The 19,342-nt window shown below is 37.0% G+C and overlaps 2 protein-coding genes across 5 annotated transcripts; one reads left to right on the top strand and one right to left on the bottom strand.

Moving 5' to 3' along the window:
• The first annotated feature begins 3,267 nt into the window (after positions 1-3,267).
• Positions 3,268-7,053, top strand: LOC113275798. 4 transcript variants are annotated; one of them, XM_026525367.1, is made up of 4 exons: positions 3,268-3,513; positions 3,781-4,662; positions 5,068-5,501; positions 6,098-7,053. In XM_026525367.1, exons 2-4 carry the CDS (start codon positions 4,005-4,007, stop codon positions 6,917-6,919), a joined length of 1,914 nt encoding a protein of 637 aa, XP_026381152.1. In that variant the 5' UTR covers positions 3,268-3,513; positions 3,781-4,004; the 3' UTR covers positions 6,920-7,053. The 4 variants fall into 4 exon arrangements, with proteins under 4 accessions (XP_026381152.1, XP_026381151.1, XP_026381153.1 ...); XM_026525366.1 differs by having other exon boundaries at positions 3,778-4,662; XM_026525368.1 differs by having other exon boundaries at positions 3,758-4,662.
• Positions 7,054-7,923: 870 nt separating this feature from the next.
• LOC113275797 (glycine-rich RNA-binding protein 2, mitochondrial-like) lies at positions 7,924-10,014 on the bottom strand. The gene is made up of 5 exons (XM_026525364.1): positions 9,934-10,014; positions 9,619-9,763; positions 9,470-9,538; positions 9,114-9,220; positions 7,924-8,715 (listed from the first exon to the last, which is right to left on the bottom strand). Exons 2-5 carry the CDS (start codon positions 9,752-9,754, stop codon positions 8,200-8,202), a joined length of 828 nt encoding a protein of 275 aa, XP_026381149.1. The 5' UTR covers positions 9,755-9,763; positions 9,934-10,014; the 3' UTR covers positions 7,924-8,199.
• Positions 10,015-19,342: the final 9,328 nt, after the last annotated feature.

Genomic DNA, 19,342 nt, shown 5'->3' with positions numbered 1-19,342 from the left:
AATTCTCGTCCTTCTCGTATTATAAATCCACCAGCCTACTTGAAGGACCATCATTTCTCATCTACTGAATGTAAATTAACTCCAGTATATCCAATGACTAATTATTTTTTGTCATTTGATAAATTATCACCATCTTATAAAGCTTATTATTTATGAAGAACCTAAATCCTTTTCACAGGTCACCAAATATTCTAAGTGGAGAGCAACTACGGCTAAAGAGATAATGGCTTTAGAAGCTAACAACACTCGGATTATAGTAGACTTGCCACCAGGTAAAACTGCTATTGGCTGCAACTGGGTTTTTTAGATCAAGTTTAAATCTGACGGTACGGTTGAACGATACAAGGATCGTATCATGGCAAAGGGTTATACTCAACAAGAAGGAATTGACTACTACGACACGTTTGCACCCGTAGCCAAACTGGTCAGTGTCCGGGTATTACTATCTATTGATGCGATCAAAGGTTGGTATCTACACCAACTAGATGTCAATAATGTGTTCCTCCAAGGAGATCTTGGTGAAAAATCTATATAAAGATACGCCGCGGTCTGGCACGTAAAAGTGAGTCTCAAGTCTTCAAACTTAAGAAATCCATATAAGGCCTTAAGAAAGCCTTTCATCAATGGTTTGATAAACTTTCATCAGTTTTGATATATATCTGAAGGATTTCAGATATATTTATGTGATCATTATCTCTTCACATATCATCATGGTACAACTTCCATTTTTTTTCTCGTCTATGTTGACGACATCATTATTACTGGCACAAACAATAACTTCAATACTTCACTACATTTACGTCTTGCATTTCATTTTCGATTAAGGATCTTGGTCGCTTACAATATTTTTTAGGCATTGAGGTTTTTCGATCTGATAAAGGTATTTTTATATATCAAAAAAAGTATGTCCTGGACATTACTAAGGACTCTGGCCTCACACGGGTACGTGTTTCAAATTTTCCAATGGATACACATTTGAAGTTACTTCCTATGGATGATAAGGAATGAACTGATCCAAGCTCTTTTCGTCGTCTTATTGACCGATTGTTATATCTAACTGTCACTCGTCTATATATAATATTCTCAGTAAATTATCTAAGTCAATTTATGCAACATCCTCGTTGGGCTCATTTGGATGCTGCTCACAGTGTATTACGCTATCTCAAGGGAACCATTGGGCATGACATATTTTTATCTGCATATGATTCCCCCATCTCTACATGGTTACATGGACTCTAATTGAGCAGTCCTCTTGCTCGTCGTTTAACTACAAGTTACTTCACTATAATAGGTAATAGTCTTATTTCCTGAAAATAAAAGAAACATCCTATTGTAGCTTGCTCTTCTGCTGAAGCTGAATATCATGCCTTGGCAAATCTAATAACTGAACTTCAATGGTTACGACATCTTTTCAAATACATGTACATATCATGTCCTCTCCCTATCACAGTTTCTTGTGATAGTCAAGCAGCAATTCACATTGCTTAGAATCATGTCTTTCAGGAGCGTACTAAAAATATTGAAATTGATTGTCATTTTGTTCGTGAAAATTAATGAGTAGATTGATATTACTGAAGCATCTTCAGTCCTCTGATCTGCTCGCAAATGTTTTTACCAAGCCGTTAACAACTCCACAATTTGGATGTTTGGTTAGCAAGTTGGTCGTTCGTTCAGGATCTACCACTCCAATTTGAGGGGGAGTATTATGTTTATCAGTTGACCTGATAAACTACTTAGACGATTTATTGTTGTATCAAGTTCCAGTCTTCCTCACTTGTAGCTAGTTAGGTTTAGTCCTTCTATTCTTCTGTTCTCTCCTATTATTTCTCCTTATATCTGTAAATATCTGTAACTATGTATTTAGTATAAATACGAATCAATGAAACAAAACTCAAGTGAGGAACAAAACCCTATCTCTATATTTAAAGAATACTCGTCTCTAACAAGCTTCAATTTTAGAAATTAATGAAACAACAATAGAATATTAGTAATTTCATTTCACAAAGTATTTGAAAATCGGGCCAGATTGAGCGTGACTTGGGACTAGATTGGAGAGTTAATACTTGATTTCAGATTTGGCCTATGATGATGCTCATTATCAACAGTAATCATAATAGAAACTTGTTCTGAAATATATTCTGAAATGAATCTTATTACGAGATGTATTCTGAAATGAATCTTATTACGAGATATATGTTAAAGTGAATCTTATTTCGCAATAGAGTCGGAAGAAAAGAAATATTTTTTTTTGTCACTCCGAAAAAGTGACCAAAAAAAGTCAATTTGGTCTATTTTTAGAAAAAGTGAAAGTAAATATAACTGGCAGTGATTAAATACAACCCATAATTACGATAAATACAATCCTTATCTCAAAAGTTTAAATATTGCCAACAGGGTTGACGTGAGTAATCAAAACCCTCCTTCATCTTCTTCCCACTGCCCTTTTCTCCTCCATGAACTATCGAAAAACAAAACTATGGATAAACAGAAACCAATAACAAATCAATAAAGTATACCGATCATCGATAAAATCTAATCATTCTTACAAATTAAAGTTATACTGTTTAAATAAAGCAATAAAAATGATTAGTTAGTTAAGGATTCGTATAAAGAACAAAGAAAAAAGAAGTTAACTGTAAATTAGGTCTAGGAAATTAATTGAACAAATCGAATTCAAATAAGGATCCATTTTGATCCAATTAAAAACTCGGTCCGCACTTGATGTATCTTTGTGATCTTAATTAGATGTGACCACAATTATATTGGAATGCGTTGTTTTGGTCCAAACTATCAACACTTGCGGAAAGGATCTTGTGGGTATTTCCTTTTTCCTTGACTCTACAGATTTGCGAGCATAATTAACCTGATTTGAATGGATGAAAAGCTATTACAGTTTGATACATATAACTAGGTCAGTGGGAAGATGACGAAAAAGGTGAGTTTTAACTTTTATATACAACACTGAGATCAATAAGACTTTGAAATATATGTTATATTTATCCCAAATGAGGGTTGTTTTAGTCATCGCCAAATAACTTCTCCGCAGGTAGATATAACATTCACTTTTACAATCTGCCCCACCATGGTACAGATTGGTTTAGAGGCAGGCACTAAACGCCCAATTGTGGACGTGCCGGACTCAGCTAGGCTGAGGGTATATGCAGCACGATATGATTGGAAGTGAAAGCTGCCGCCTTGGGAGGGTGAGCCTTTGGCGAAACGAGGGAGCTAACCTCTATATGGGGGCTAGTCCCTGGCAAAATTGTGATATTTTTGTCTGAATGCAGAATTAAATGAAATAACCTTATTTTGTTGTTTTTCGAGAGTATAGAGATAATGGAGTAAATGAAATGGGTGTTGTTCTTAAACCGAGGTTTCAAATCTTTCAATTCCCATTCTATCATCACCTCCCAAGGGCGGGACTCATTTCCTTCTTCTCCTCTTTACAACTTACAGACAACAACAACAACAAGCCTAATTAATTTAACAGCTTCAATATTTTTTTGGACAAGAGTAAGTAAAACATCATATCTTTCTCTTAAATTGTTAATTCCAAAGTTCCATTTTATGAAAAGTCATTGTTTTTCCTTATTTTGATCGGTTTTCCTAATCTGGGTTTGGATTCATTAGATTCATCAATTAGGTTTTGTGGGCCTTCTTTGTTTTGATGTTATTATTTGCTGGTTCAAGGATTTTTGAGTTAGGGCATTGTTTCATTTGTTTTATATAGTGACTGAGTTTAGAAAATTTTATGGAGTTTTGAGAGGGTTGTTGCAGCAGATGCTGGTGCTGGATTAGCTAAGCATTGGAAAAAAAAATCACAGGAGACAGAGGAATGTTCTGGGGATGTCATTGCTGCTGGGAAATCTAGTTCACACCCAGTACTGGAACAGGTAAGTAATAAGACTTGTCCTTTCCGAAGATTTGGGCGTAAACGAATTGAAGAAGAGGCTTCTGCAAGTAGACATGAAGTATTGGGTAGATTGGATGAGAAGGTTTTAGAAATGACAAGGGGGTGTGATTCAGAAATGGCATCTACTAGTGGATTTGATGATGAAATGCTGGGGAATTATGGACTTGATGGTTACAATATACTTTCGCTATCGAGTTTGGCGCCTGGTATTTCAAATAAAATGAATGATCAAGATAAAGGGAAAATGATTCAGGTAAGTAACGAGGGGGATGGTGAATCCGGTGACAGACCACCTTCGAATTGCAGAGGAGGAATGGGTTCTTTTCAGTCGTATGCGAAAAGTGGAAGCTCTCTTAGAAGCAGACGTGCTCGTGGGTTTTCTGCTAAACCATTAAGTTCTTTAGAAAGTTGTCTTGTAGCTCAGCTTTATAAGGAACACGTTGAAATGGAAGAATATGTTTTTAGTACATTCCCATCTCCTTCGAGACAAACTGTGAGGCCACTTGTTGTTACTGATGGAACCCGGGTAATTAGTAGGGCGAGCAGCGATTCTTACAGTGCACATTTGGATAGTGGAAAAAGTATGTTGCATAATGGTTTTGATGTTAATCGAAAGGATGTAGTAGTAGGGGTTCCACCTCTTCCACAGATAGGTCCATTGGAAATTAAACAAAAAAGAGCAAAGGGGCGAGTTGGAAAGTTAAGCAGTTGCAAAACAAAGGTGATGGGAAAAAATTTCATGTCACAAGGTAATATCACATTATTCACGCATTCCTTTTGAACCCTTGTCTTCATTCTGTACCTTAGCTGCAAGTTTGTTTGTGCTTTATAAACTTATTCATTATTGTGCTGGTAGCGTGCAATTATCTTGTAAAAGACATCCTAATTCCTAAGATGTGCTAGTTTAATACTTCACTATCTATCTTTAGAGTTGATTGGTGTTTCTAGTTTTTTAGAGTTGATTTGTGTTTCCAGTTTTTGTTCGCAGCATCTTGCACGAACTTTCTTGGTTAATTTATGTTTCTCTGTACCCTCCTAATAAGCCATTTTACTTGATTAATCTGTCAGTACTTACCTAAAAGCACAAGAAGGTTCATTATCTTGTGAGATTTTAGGGTACATATTAGGGTGGTCTAACATTATCATTATTTCAGTGTCGTCGGGATCAGCCAATGGGATGTTTCTTTTCTGCCTTGGAATAACTGTTGGGGTGATGTCTACCGTGGTAGCAAATAAAAGAGAAGTTGACAAGTTACATGGGCTGTTAAAGCAGACTGAGAACTTGGTTCAAGATCTACAGGAAGAGCTCGAGATGAAAGATTCACTTACAGTGAAGGAACTACCTAATGAGGATGATGAATCCCAAGAAACCAATGATCATTCCTTCCATAATGTGGGTATGACATCATTCTCTTCTGAGCTGTCATCCTTGAATTATGGTGATAAAAGATCAGATACTCAGAAACTTGAGCTAGAGGAAAACTCAGAAATGATGAAAATTGAAGCAGAGCTTGAAGCTGAATTAGAAAGGTTGGAACTAAACATGCAAGCAACTAGTTTGGAAGGAAGACTGTATGGTCTCGACGAGGTAAGCTCGCAAACTGATCTTAGAGATCCATTTTTAAAAAGTGGGGGATTAGATTTAAGCATACAAACTTACATCATCTGTTTTAAACTTTAGCATGTCATTACGAACTTACACATTAACAACGGTATTACTTATTTCTTCGCTTGTTGCTTTCTCTTCCATAAGTCTGACTAGTTGCGGCGACAACTTAACGAGTCACAATTTCTGTATCTGTCCGACTAGGACGGCATGTAAAGTTCTTGTTCTGTTTTAAGTTCGTTTTTATGCATTTAATTTTTCTCATTTGTTTGGATTAAATATGATTGTGTTTATAACCATCATGGGGTTGTATAGGAGCGCGTCTGTGCATCAGATAGAAATTAGGAAATTGCCCTAGTACATATGTGAAGGTTTTTCGTTGACTAGCAGTCATAACGTGGCTCCGCAGATAACCTGATATCAAGTTTCATTTCTATCAAGAAAATGTACTTGTTTTTATCTCCTATCATGAATGGCTTGATTCCTTGTTGTTTGTTGGAACTGGAGTATAACCAATGAACAACTTCAACTCAGGATCTGAACATTTTACAACTCTTATATTTCTGATTTGTTTGCAGCTTGATCCAGACTTAGTCGGCAACATCGTTCAAGGGGAATTGAGACCTGACATGGTGAAAGGGGGTGCTGATTTCCGAGCTGACTCAGATAAGGACGCAAGTGGAACGTCTACCACTCAGACTGAAAATGTGAACTACGCCGTGTCACCTAGAGCACTGAGCTTGCGATTGCATGAAGTTATCCAATCAAGACTAGAAGGAAGAATTGAGGAACTCGAATCTGAACTCCAAAATAGCCAGAAAAGAGTAACCCTGATGGAATATAAGCAGCAGCGGAACCTTCAGAGAAACTACTCAAATGGTGGACCAAGGTCTTCATCTCAGGAGAGTCTTACTGTAGATGAAGATAACTCGATTGCACAACCGTTAGTTCTAAATCTGTCTGGCGATGCTCTGGATTCTTACAATGAGACGTATGAGGAACTTTTGGGGGTAACACTTACAGATGAAGAGGAGGAACATACTCCATCAACAGTGCGTCATGGAAACCAAATTAATAATGGAAGATTACACTGGGAACGAAATCTCTTTCCAAATTGGAATGGAACCACAGAGAATGGGTCCTTTCAGCCAGTTAAAGTGATCAAAGAAAGGTACCCTACGCCGATGTCCTCATTTAGTGATAAGAGAAAGACATTGGAGAGGTTCTCAAATGAAGTTGGGGAGTTTGAGGAAGAAAATGGAGATGACGACTACGATGATGACGATGGGGATGAGATGGGAAGGTTACTGATACAAAAGATTGTGGAGAAAACCAAGAAAGGTTCTCCTTTAGTTTTGAATGCTCAAAAATTGTTGTTTTCACTGGACGATAAGGTATAGTTAAAAAGGCTCATTTATTCATTTTTGAGTTGTACAGATTACACTTGACAGAAAATATGTTTTTCATTTTTGTTCTGCCACTAATTATTTGCGTAAGCGCAAGATACAGAATTACCCATTGATTGTTGTATGCATCTTAGGGTCTTTGTTTTCACAGATTTGGTATATATTAGTTGTTAACTACAAACCAAAGGAACTTTAGAGTTTAGACTAAAATACCATGAAATATGGAGAGACCGAAACCTTTACCCCTGAAACGCGTTTATACAGGATACAAGAAACTTTAGACCCAGCAATTGTAAATTATTGGAACTGCTGGGTAATCCTTGAATGAGAGCCAGGATTCATTGTTTTCTGCAGCTTAACTTCTGGCAGAACTGAACCGCGACCTAAGACTAAGCTGAGGTGTGAGAGAAAATCCCATCTCTTTACATTGCCAAAAGCTTGAACTTTGATTGAAAAAATTGCTTAATAACGACGTATCTGTAACGCAACTCGAGTAAAATTCTAGCCAGGAATGTCCCTTGAACTGTGTTAAAGTGACCTCATCAAAAAGATCAAATGCGCTACAAGACTTGGAAGCGTCTGACTGATGATCAGGAACTACCAGTGGGATAACCGGTTACAGAGAATAAGGTGAAAAGGGGAGTGCTACTCGCGCAGTTTTTTTTTTTTTTTTTTTTTTGGGTAAAGAACAACCCCAGTGACTTCACCACTGTATAGTTTCTTTTCTGGTCTTCTTCAAGACAACACAAGGCTGAGGCAACAATTTCGTTCTAAAGTTCCGGATGGATGAGTGGACTCGTTCACTGGTGCTCTGATTTTCGCAGATCAATCCAGAGACAAATACTCAAACAACTAGCATCTCATATCAGAAGCTTCAGAACTGCTGGGCTACTTAAAATGACATAAAGTTTACGGTTGCCTGATATAACAAATACAATATTTCTGCTTTCAACTCTGTGAACTTTAAAAAACGAACCAGCCACTACGGATATCTAAAGTTCACATATAAAGGCTGTTGTTACTTGCAGGTAGAAATAAAAATAGCTACTTAAAAAAGTGTACCCGAGTTGAAAAGCTTATTACAAAGCATCTTTGTATGCAACCTAACAAACACGAGTTATTGACTTCCAAGTTCAATTAAAAAAGGTCCAGAATGCAAAACAAAGAAAAGAACATCCCACTTCGTAAGTTTCTTTACATGCATAAAACACCGAAGACGGTTCTAACATCTCTCTAACTCACAGTCCATTCTTCCGCCCCGAAGTGATTCTCCATCAAGCTTGCCTGTTGGCATAGTCATCTGGCTGGCCATCATCATCTTTGAAACTCCCTTCCAAGGGACCTGTCTGGTCAAAAGAACCTCCTGTGTTGCCTGTGTAGCCACCACTAGCAAAGCTGCTATCACCAGATTCACCACCTCCTACACCATCATTAAAGTTGCTTTCGCTGCCACCAACACCACCAGCAACACTAAAATTTCCGCCACCACTGCTTTCACTTCCATAACCACCTCCACCTCCAGCACCACCATAAGTGTTACCACCATCACCATATCCCCCACCGCTGTTGAAGCCACCCCCACCGCTGTTGAAGCCACCCCCACCGCTGTTATAGCCACCCCCACCGCTGTTATAGCCACCCCCACCGCTGTTATAGCTACCTCCACCGCTGTTATAGCCATAGCCACCCCCGCTGTTATAGCCACCCCCGCTGTTATAGCCATCCCCACTAAAGCTACGGGGTGCTCGTTCGGTTGCATAATTCACTCTCACCGTTCGACCATCAACATTCTGTAAAACAGGTTACACAATCAAACCAAGGATGAAACTCATCATAGATCAGAAACATATTACTAGGTTCCAACTAAATGATGAAAATGAGATCACACTGGTGGGGGATCCAACAGCAAGTTTTGAGTTTCAGTTTCCAAATGTCATTAACAGGGTAAACTAGGACAGACAACCAGATATTAATCCAATTTGAGACAATCTGCCGTGAGAAACATATTACATGCTATTAATATCAGCACAATTTCCTAATCAAGATTCTGCAACAATTGCCTTCATAGTCATAACTGTACTCATATTACTTGACACACTCAATTATAGCACAAGTATTTGTGTAAACAAATAGATAAACAATGTTTACAGATTAAAAAATGATATGCATAACATGTAGTAGCACATACCTGTCCGTCTAAAGTACTGATGGCTTTAGAAGCCTCCTCAGTAGATGTGTATGTCACAAATCCAAAGCCTCTAGATCTTCCCGAATCCCGATCCATGATAACTCTTGCTGTGTCACACCATTCATTCACATTTTAGACAAGTCAAGAAATATAAAAGTACATTAAACTCCATAAGTAACCATTACCTGTTAACCTAAAAAATCACAATTTCTCTTCCTTAGTTGCTGTAAATTTATTCGAAAAAGCACAAGATCCTCCTAGGTTTTCAATTAAATGTTATCACAAGATAGTAAAACAAACTAAATCAAACATATTTGACGCAGTCACTCATACTACTCATTCTAGGAGAAAAATACCGTCAATAATTTCTCCACAATCAGCAAAAGCTTGTCTCAGGGATGTCTCATCAGTATTCCAAGATAACCCTGAAATCACCAGCACAAACATCAGACCATAAAATCAATAGAGAATGAAAAGAAAAAAAAGAAAGAAAAAAAAAACACACCTCCAACGAAGACTTTGGAAGATGACATGCTCCTTATTGCTTGAAAAATAGATGGATTGGATCCACACAAATCTGAATTAATATTCTTGCTTACACTCTGCCTAAGCAGATTTCCAACTTTACTCATGAAGGCCATTGTTACAACCTAAAAAGAAAAAAAATCAGATTCATAAATATTAAAATGAAACCCTAAAATTTCTAATTGAATCTAAATGAATCTATCTATATAGATATAAAACCCTAAAATCTACTATAAAAAATTAACACAAACGATAAGAATCTAGGGTTTTAGTATTTCTCAGATAAAAAATATACCTTCTAGAACTTTTCCACCACTATTTGCGTTCTTTACTCTCTCTTCTTCAGCAAAAACCCCAGAAATGATCGTATGGGAAGGGTTTACGAATTACTCCAAAGTATTTATTATTTCTTAAAGTTAATCTCAACCGTTCAAAAACACGATAATTTGAGTATTTACTTAGGCCGTCGGATGAAAACAAAATATCATCCTGGATTTTATTTTTAAAGAACTGGTTCAACTTTGGACCGACTTAGATGATAACTGAGTCAAATCGTAAATTGCCTGTTTGAGTCAGTGAGTCACGTCCATGAAAGGTTCCCATTTTTCTGAAACGTTGTGTTGTACTGAAAGGTAACATTCAAACAATCACATCTCTTTGTGTAAAGACACTTACGAAAGAACACCATTTTGGTATAAAAATGGCAAAGCCAATAAGTGATCTCACAATAACCCGCCATTTCTCGTGTTTTCATTTCGTTATCCCCATGTTTTCAATTTGTAGAGCATGCGTATTGAGCAATGGCAACTGGTAAGGGCAAACAAGATATCCACTCATATCATCAAATGGATAGGGAAATGTACTCACGACTGGTGATCAATCTATCTCGAGACCCTTTTCGTTGCATGGATATTATAGCATTGTGGATGTGTGTAGAACATGTTTCTTATCCAAATTTCGTTCTAAAAATAATGAAGTTAAAAGAGAGTGTACTAAATACGGCCGCGGACGAAGCAATTCTGATACTAGATTGCATCACATCAAAGACACCACCACCTAAGTTGAAGAGCAAGAAGGTGATTCCATATACACTGAGTTTAACGAGCAACAAAGAAATCTCGTTGGCCAACTTGTATGAGTGTAAGGGTCGGGTGAGAAGTGGAATTACTCAGAAAGTGGATGAAGTCTGTATTAAGGCTTTCTATGATGTCTTACAGAAGGCATTGGAAAAGAACCCCGAGTTTCGTCATCAACCTACCGGGGGTCTGAACTTCGGTGCAGATAAATATAGAAGTGAGTTGGCCTCACTCATTAATGTCTCAGCATCAAGTTCAAGCACAAAGGATGCTTCGAATGTGTCAGCATCAAGTTCAACCACAAACAATGCTTCGAATGTGTCAGCATCAAGTTCAAGCACAAAGAATGCTTCGAAAGGTGAGAAAAGAACGATGTTCGTCACATTTTCCCGGGGGTTTCCTACGTCTGACCAAGAGTTATTTGAATACTTTGCCGGCTATGTAGTTTGTATTGATTTTTTTCTTGCTAAATTAGTAGTTCACGTCTCATGATTGAATTTCTGGTTTTTCATTAACTTTCTACTCTACTTTGCAGACTATATGGCAATTGCGTTGAAAGGGTACATCTGCAGGAAAAGAAGCAGCCCCTGTATGCTCGTGTTGTGTTTTCTTCTTCTTCGACGATTAAGAAATTCCGTGGTGGTCAGGAAAAGGTTAAGTTTACCATTAATGGAAAGCAACTATATGCACGACGTTACCTAGCAAAATGAAAGTACTCCAAATCCGTCCTGCCATTATACAAACAGCAAAAACAGATATCATGTTCATCTTACATTCTCTCCAGTCTCTTTTTGTTTTATTTATCTCTTCTGACAATGTTTTTGGGAGGAAACCATCATTTTTGTAATTTAAACTTCCAACTATATCATCATTAATAAGTAAGATGTTTGAAACTGTTATCATTTGTGTCAGTTTATACATTTTCTGCCGTTTTGAAGAATGAAATCCACGACAATACCATAGATCCAATACGTGGGCTAATGCAAAACCGAGCTGAGAAAAGTCAGGCCCATGAGATACAGAACTACATGGGAAAAATGAAAATGATACATATGTGCTTGTGTCCAGCAAAATACCATTACCAATTGAAGGCTGTTTTTAGGTATACCTAAATCTTTCTGGACATACAAAATGATAGTACTAACTTGGGTGACCTTATAAGGGGTACCCTATGGATAGTTCAATTACCTATATACCTTTAAATCTTTTAAGTTACTAATCTATCCCTTGTCCTAATACAAAAACCTAAAATCAATAAACCAAAAAATCAGTTTCAAAACCAACCTTTCTTCTTCTTCTTCCTCTCCTCTGCCGAACCTCCTGTATTCTTCTTTTTTTCATTGCATCATCGCCGAAATTGATAATCGTCGATTCGTGAAAAGTTAATCGACGATTAAATTCAACTATATAATGGTTCGTCGTAAGAAAGTATCGCATTCTAATAGATCAATTGAACAACCATTTGAACATAAAGATTTAGAAAGTGAAGAACAAACTGAAATTAGTGAAGAACAAACTGAAATTCAAGCACAAATCCAGCCGGAAGAACAAAGTGCAGAAGAACCAACTCCTGAAATGAGAATAAGAAGGTTAGTTCTAAAAACCCATCTCGTATTGTATGTTTTTGATTGGTATAATAGGTTGAATTCGTCAAAAAATTAGGGTTTTGCGGCGGTTACAGGATAGGGTTCGGCTTAAAATGAAGTTTAGATTTGCGCCGAACTGTTCTTGAAACTGAACCCTGAAAGTGCATATGAACGGTTCGGCTTAACAGTACATATTAGTTATGAGCCGAACTTAGTCACATAGAGCCTTATATTTAGGATCGGCTTATTCGATAGTATTAGATTTGCGCCGAATATGTGTTTTTGGAATTTCATAAATTTTGCATGTGTATAGGATCAGCTTATTTGTATGATATAATTTTGCGCCGAATATATGTTTCAATTCATAAGTATAGGTTCGGCTTATTCAATTGTTTTAGTTTTGCACCGAACATTGTTGTTAGAATTTCATAAATTTTACAAGTGTATAGGATAGGCTTATTTGTATGATATAATTTTACGCCGAATATATGTTTCAATTTATAAATATAGGTTCGGCTTATTCGATAATTTTAGTTCTGCACCGAATATATAGAATCGTCTTGTAAGTATTTTTTACGTATGAGCCGAACTACTCTCTCTGTATGATAATCAAAAGTTTAATACATAGTTCGTCTCATATGTGTTGTTTCGGGTTAGCCGAACCTGTTGATGTGTTGACAAGTTTTTGGTTTTTCAAATCCATATTTTATATATTTTGTATTCCTTTGTTGTTCGAAGTAGGCTTATAACTTTTATACTTGTGTCAGGAACAATGCAGCTAAAAAGATGAAGAAGATGGAGGTAACGCCTTCTACTTCTAAAAGTCCCGATCCTCGGGGAGGAGGTAAGAAGAAATTGGGAGCGAGAGGTGGAGGTGGAGGAGGCATTTTAGAATAAGAAGATGAACAAGGAAGAGTTGGAAGACAATAAGAAGGAATAGATGATGATGAAGAAGTTGATGATAATCAAGAAACACAACCCCAACGGATACCCGAGAAAGAGAAGAAAGGGAAGAAGGTTGCAGAACCCGAGAAAGTGCAGAAAGTTGCAGAACAACGGATCACAGGTTTACACATTCCTGATGAAGATGATGTAATTTCACCTCGATCGGATGGTTTGCCTCATAGTCTTCCGGAAGATGGAGGAAATGTGTTGATTGGTTATGTCGAATCTTGGGCGAAGAGAATTTATGAGACTCCTAATGACAACCGTGCAGTCCGAGTATTGAGACACCAGAGGGAAGAGGAATGGAAACTTTCTGAATAGGTTCCTGAGGTGGTTGCTTACGTACAAGCCAGTGCTTTATGTCCTGCAATTCAATATGGACATCAGGAATATGATAGTGTGACGGTCTCTGCATTTTTCGAGAGATTTTGTCCAGAAACTTACACATTTCAATTACCTTTTGGAGAGATGGCAATCACTCCTGATGATGCAAGTAAGATTACATGCCTTAAATCAAGGGGTGTAAGTGTGGATGCTGATTTTTATGACATGAGTTGGGATGAGCTCTACAAGTTGTACGAGGAAACTCTTGGTTTGGGTGCATACAAAACTGAGTTGGATTTTTGTCGGTCCGTTAAAGATGTTGATTCTGTATTCATACCCAATGGCAGAAATAAGAAGAATAAGAAGATCAAGTTCACTAACTTGAAAAATGAATTTGAGAACACAAAGGAGAGAGTAAAGGAAGGGGTGTTGGTAATGGATGATATCAAAGTGAAGAAAACCGGAACTGCCTACTTGCTTTATACTCTTGGTGGAGATATCTTTCCCGACCTTACCGGAAACAAGGTAAATGCTAATTATCTCCAATTGGTAAAGAATCTTGATACTGTTAACAAGTATGCTTGGGGAACGACTTCACTATCTTACCTGCCGGACCAACTTGCGACCGCGTCTAGGTTGACAAGTACAAACATCAGAGGAAACTTCACTTTGTTTCAGGTAACTTTTGGGAAATCAGTGTGTGGTTCGGCTTATAACTGTCATATCGTATAAGTCGAACATTTTACATATATGGTTCGACTTATGATACTTTAGCCATATAATCCGAACAATACACTGAGTTTGCGAACTTTATTCTTACTTTGATGTTTTCAAGTAAAACTTGTTTCTATCACTTTAATTCTTTTGATTTTTGAATGTGGTTCTTTGGATGTAGGTGTGGGTATATGACCAGTTCCCAATTTTGAAATTGGCCAAAACATTTGAAAAGGATGTTGATTGGGTTGATACAGAGCCAACTGCAACACGGTACGAGTACGAGGACTCGAAGAAAAAAAACAAAAAACAGTTGGTGGCAAGTTTGAGAGAGACGTTGGACACAATGGGTGTTGATGACGTCGTTTTTCAACCATATGAGAAGGAATATGAATAAGATGAAGTTGTTGAAGATGAGTATATGCCGGTAGGTATTTACCATGAGCCATTGTTTTATCCCGGTAGTTATGTTATATACGATCCTCGACGAGTACTCCGTCAATTAGGATGCGTCCAAAATGTTCTTTTGTTTGACGAGAAATTCAAGTTGTTACCAAAGAGTGGTATTGGAACTAAAAGCACCACTTCATCATGGGAACCAAAGTATGATCCTGATCCCACCCTTGAGTTTTGGAAGAAATTAGACGATCACACATTAGATGCGTCCAAGTTAACACCTTTAGTTTAAGATCCATGTGAAGAGGATCCGTGGATTGGTATAAACAAATTTCTCATCCCATCATTATCAATAAGAAAAGTCTAAAGGTAGTTGATAATGGGAAGGCGCAGGCAATCAAGATTGTAGCGCCCCTTAAGCTAGCAGCTGACTAATCCAAGAGATTAACTAAATAAAGAGGCACTAAGAATCTAAAACATGTACTTAAGCATTCAATTAAGAAATGCGATACAAAACTTAACCCAAAACTAACCCGCTCGGAAACATATATATACAAGAAGTCCTATCAAATAATACATATACAATAGTCATTTGGTTTCCAGATACAATATGTTATATAATAAACATAGCAGAAGTTACTAATTAACGGAGTCAAATCCTCGAAGCTTTCGTTGCGCAACTCTGATCTGTCTCTGAAACTGAAAGTGGGAATGGGTGAGCACATCATCCCTAAAAGGGGTTCCCAGCAGGAATAACATTTAACTTTAAAGAAATCTTGAGCAAGATCTGAAAAACAATTCATGTATTCCCAAACATCAAAGTGACTAAGTCACTGGAAATACACAAACAATGTATATGGACAAAATCCTTCTTCAAAACAATGTATAATATTCGTGCTAACCACACTCATTAGCTATTGATATCACCAAGACCATGATGACCCACTCTAAGGAGCGTATCCTTAGAGTCTCACACAATCGACCGAGATAAAATATTTTCATGTGATGGAATTCCTCAAAGATAAGATCCGGTTCAGGTATTAGAGTCTGGAAAAACTCAAGTAAAAACTTAGAAGCACATAATAATAACCTGAATAATTTCGGATCCTTAAAGACAATTAGTTTTGACTCACACAATCGACCATGATGAAACTGGCGGCCAATCTTAAGCAAATGTGTCGATACTAATTTCCTAAAGTACTTAGGCTCAGTCTTAAAATTTAGTAGCTGACACATTTGAAACTCATATGTTCCCACATTTGGAAGAAAAATATTTGGTGGGAAAACAAAGTCAATCTGGGTATCATAGCCTGGATAAACCACATCAACCAGAGGATGGGTTTCTAATAACTGAACTTCCTTATGGACATCACTAGGTTCAGGAAAACGTGTATGAAGATAATCTTGTAAAATGGTTGAGGCACATATGTCAAGTCCCAAGTGAGGGACCTTTGTAAGAGCTAAACCACATGGAGAATGATAATCACCCCCAAACTTAGTGTTTTTAGTGTCTCTAAAAAGACTAGTCACAACTTCCCTAATTTCTAGGTCATCGGATTCCTGAAAATGGTCAATTGATTCTTCTAAGTCTGGTACATCTCGACGAATTCATATTCTTTTTCTAAGACTAGTGTTTCTAAATCGCTAGACCCTAAAAGAATATTCTCAGGATAAACCCGCTCCTCTAAACCATCATCGGTTTTGTAATCATAAGGAAATACTACATCGTCTAAAACGGTGGTATCTCTAGTCAAATCCTCGTCCTTTTGAATAGGTAAATAATTATTTGGATTCGAACTAGAAATAATATTATCATTGTAAAGCTCGGTTGGAGTAATAAATTCATGATCACTATGCCTATATGTATCCGATTCTTCATCAACATTATCCTCATCATAATCTAAACAAGTAGTGTTACCAGTTATAACCTCGGCATCTTGATTATGCAAATAACTATCCTCATTTTCAAGGGTATTATTAGAAACACTGTATTGGAAATTAAGATTATTTCGAGCAGTTCTGTTCTGGGACTCTAACAAAAGATTCTGAGTCGACTCACATGACTTCCTGATTGAATCTAGGAAAGAAAGATCACTCGTTGCATTGCCTTCGTCCATAACTAAGTTATTCATTTCTACTAACTTACGTGTCGACTCAGCTAACTTACGTGTTGACTCTAGTAGAGAGGAATTTTTCTCGTACGACAGGTTGGCGTGTGGATAGTAATTAGGATCACCATGGTATAGACCATAACCTTCAAAAGTTTGATATTCCCAACCACTATTCACACTATGGTCAAAGTAATGTCCATTTTGAAAATCAGTCGGATATTCGTTATGTTGGCTATTGTAATACCAGTTCGACATTCTATTGCATGGGTGTGAGTTGTCACACAAAATAAAACCCACTGACAGGTGATTCATGGGTGGATAGAGTCTTACCTCCCGTACCAGACGGGCGATGAACCCTTGAAGTCGACTCAGGCCACCGACTCCTATGTCAGTGTACGAACCCGAGGGGCCGAGACAGTATCGTAACTGTCGTCCTTCCCTGCAAACAGGTTATATTTAATTTTTAACCCTTCCTTAAGGTTTTAAAAATAGTAATGTCCAACGTCCCAAAAATAAAGTCCAAAAATAAAAAGAAAATTACAAAAATACAACAAACCCTAATACAATTTTCCAAAAATAAAAGAAGTAAAATCTAAATATATACAAAATCTTCTTCACTCCTTTCAGACTCCTCTTTTCTTTCCTTCTTTGGCGATGCTTTCCTTTTATAGCGCTTTTTCTTTCCTTATAGCTTCGCTCCAAATCTAAAAAAGAATAGAAAAATACCAAAGGCGTAAAAGAGAACAAAAAAAAAATCTAAATAATAAAAAAAAAAATCTAAAACCTAAAACCTAATACAAATCCGCGTCGGCGGCGCCAAAAATTGATGTGATTTATAGATAGTGGTAAAAAGTGATTCGATTCTCGAACTTGTGAAGGATAACTTTATACTTAAATTCAAAACTAAATAGAAAACTCGCTAATAATTATAGCAAACGCCGACAAAGTTGGTATCAATATTAAAAGAACACTAAGGCTAAGATTCCACTATTTTCCAAGTTCAAAGTGATTTGGTCCAAATATTTATATTCATGCAATTTTCTCGTTTAATTTGATTCTAAAATATTGCAACTAATAGATGTTCAAAAGTAATAATTGTAAATACCAAGTATGAAGCATCAAGAGTCTATAAACTAAGCATACTCCATCAAAACAGATCACAATCACTCAAATAAAAATCATATTCAATAATAGTTCAAGGAAAATAATCATAATAATAATTGCAATAAATTAAATAAAATAGATTGTACCGCTTTTTGTTGGAAAAATAGTTTCCTCTATCGCCTCAGCAAATACCCGAAAAACTTGAACTTCCCTGTTTTACCTAAACTCGGTTTATGTCCCTTTTTCTTCGTATCTACAAGTCTTACCAACCCTGTTTTGATGAACCGGGGTAGTACCATATCATTCCCATGAAGAAATATACAACAATCTTGGTCAAGTCCATCTTCAGAAGTTCACGCAAAAACCAAACAAATTTCCCGCCATTTTCTGTTCGTATGAAAGGTATGAGGTGGAGTGCCCCTATCCTCTGAAAGGGTGTGAATAGTAGTTGAGTACCCCTTATCATTTGAGGTGCACATTATTAAAACTGAGAGTCCGAATAGTAATTTTCTCCCACGAGCGCAAATACCACTTTTCGAGCCAATTTTCCCGCAAAAGCTTATTTCTCCAAAAACACCTACAAGGACATAAAATAACTAAATAAGTACAGAATCGAGCACTAACAATATATACAATTGAGATCAATATAGACACATAAATGCGTCGATCACTTGTGTTCACATGAAAGTATGGTTGATGTCTGTGAGGAGGCTGATATGTGAAAGACTGATGTGAATGATAATTATATGAGAAGTGGGATGCAAGTGTAACTATACTACATTCATTTTTACATTGTCTTTTTGTGATTATAGCATGTCTAGCAGCACTAGTTTGAGAGAGAGGCTTCAGATGTTTTGTTTCATTGATATGCTGCAGATTGTTTCCAATAGGGAAATTTATGGAACACTTGATGTGCAATGCTTTGCTCCCTGAGGTTATTATTTTTTGTACTTATTATCTGTTGACGAACAACTACATGAATTTTTCTTAGATATATTGAAACCCATATGGAGGTTTCTTGACTCTCATCTATGGTACCATGTTAATGTAGTAAACTTTTATATTTGACTGCCCCTTCTATGGTCGTTGTTATCCTTTTTTACAAAAGAAATAGTTATAAGGGAAACTTATTGAAGTCGTGACGATGCATATTATTGTTGGACTAGAAAATAGTGAATCCCTTTATTTTATGTGTGCTTCGCTGACATCCTTTTGCCATGTATGTTTTGATTTCAGATACTATAATTCACTCCCACTTATAACTAAAGCTTATGGGACCATCTGTTTGGCGGCTACTACTGCATCTCAGTTGAGACTGCTGAGCCCTGCATTTATTGCACTGATTGATCCAGAAGTTTGGCGGCTTCAGGTACAATTGTTGTCTCTTCTCAAGTTTCCAGACATTTACTGAAGTAAGCTCTTAGTACTATTGTCATAAGCCTGATACA

The sequence above is a fragment of the Papaver somniferum genome, chromosome 4 (genome assembly GCF_003573695.1).
Source record: "Papaver somniferum cultivar HN1 chromosome 4, ASM357369v1, whole genome shotgun sequence".
NCBI classification, from domain to species: Eukaryota; Viridiplantae; Streptophyta; class Magnoliopsida; order Ranunculales; family Papaveraceae; genus Papaver; species Papaver somniferum.
The sequence above is the reverse complement of the archived record's forward strand: the minus strand, read 5'-3'. Positions and strand labels throughout refer to the sequence as shown.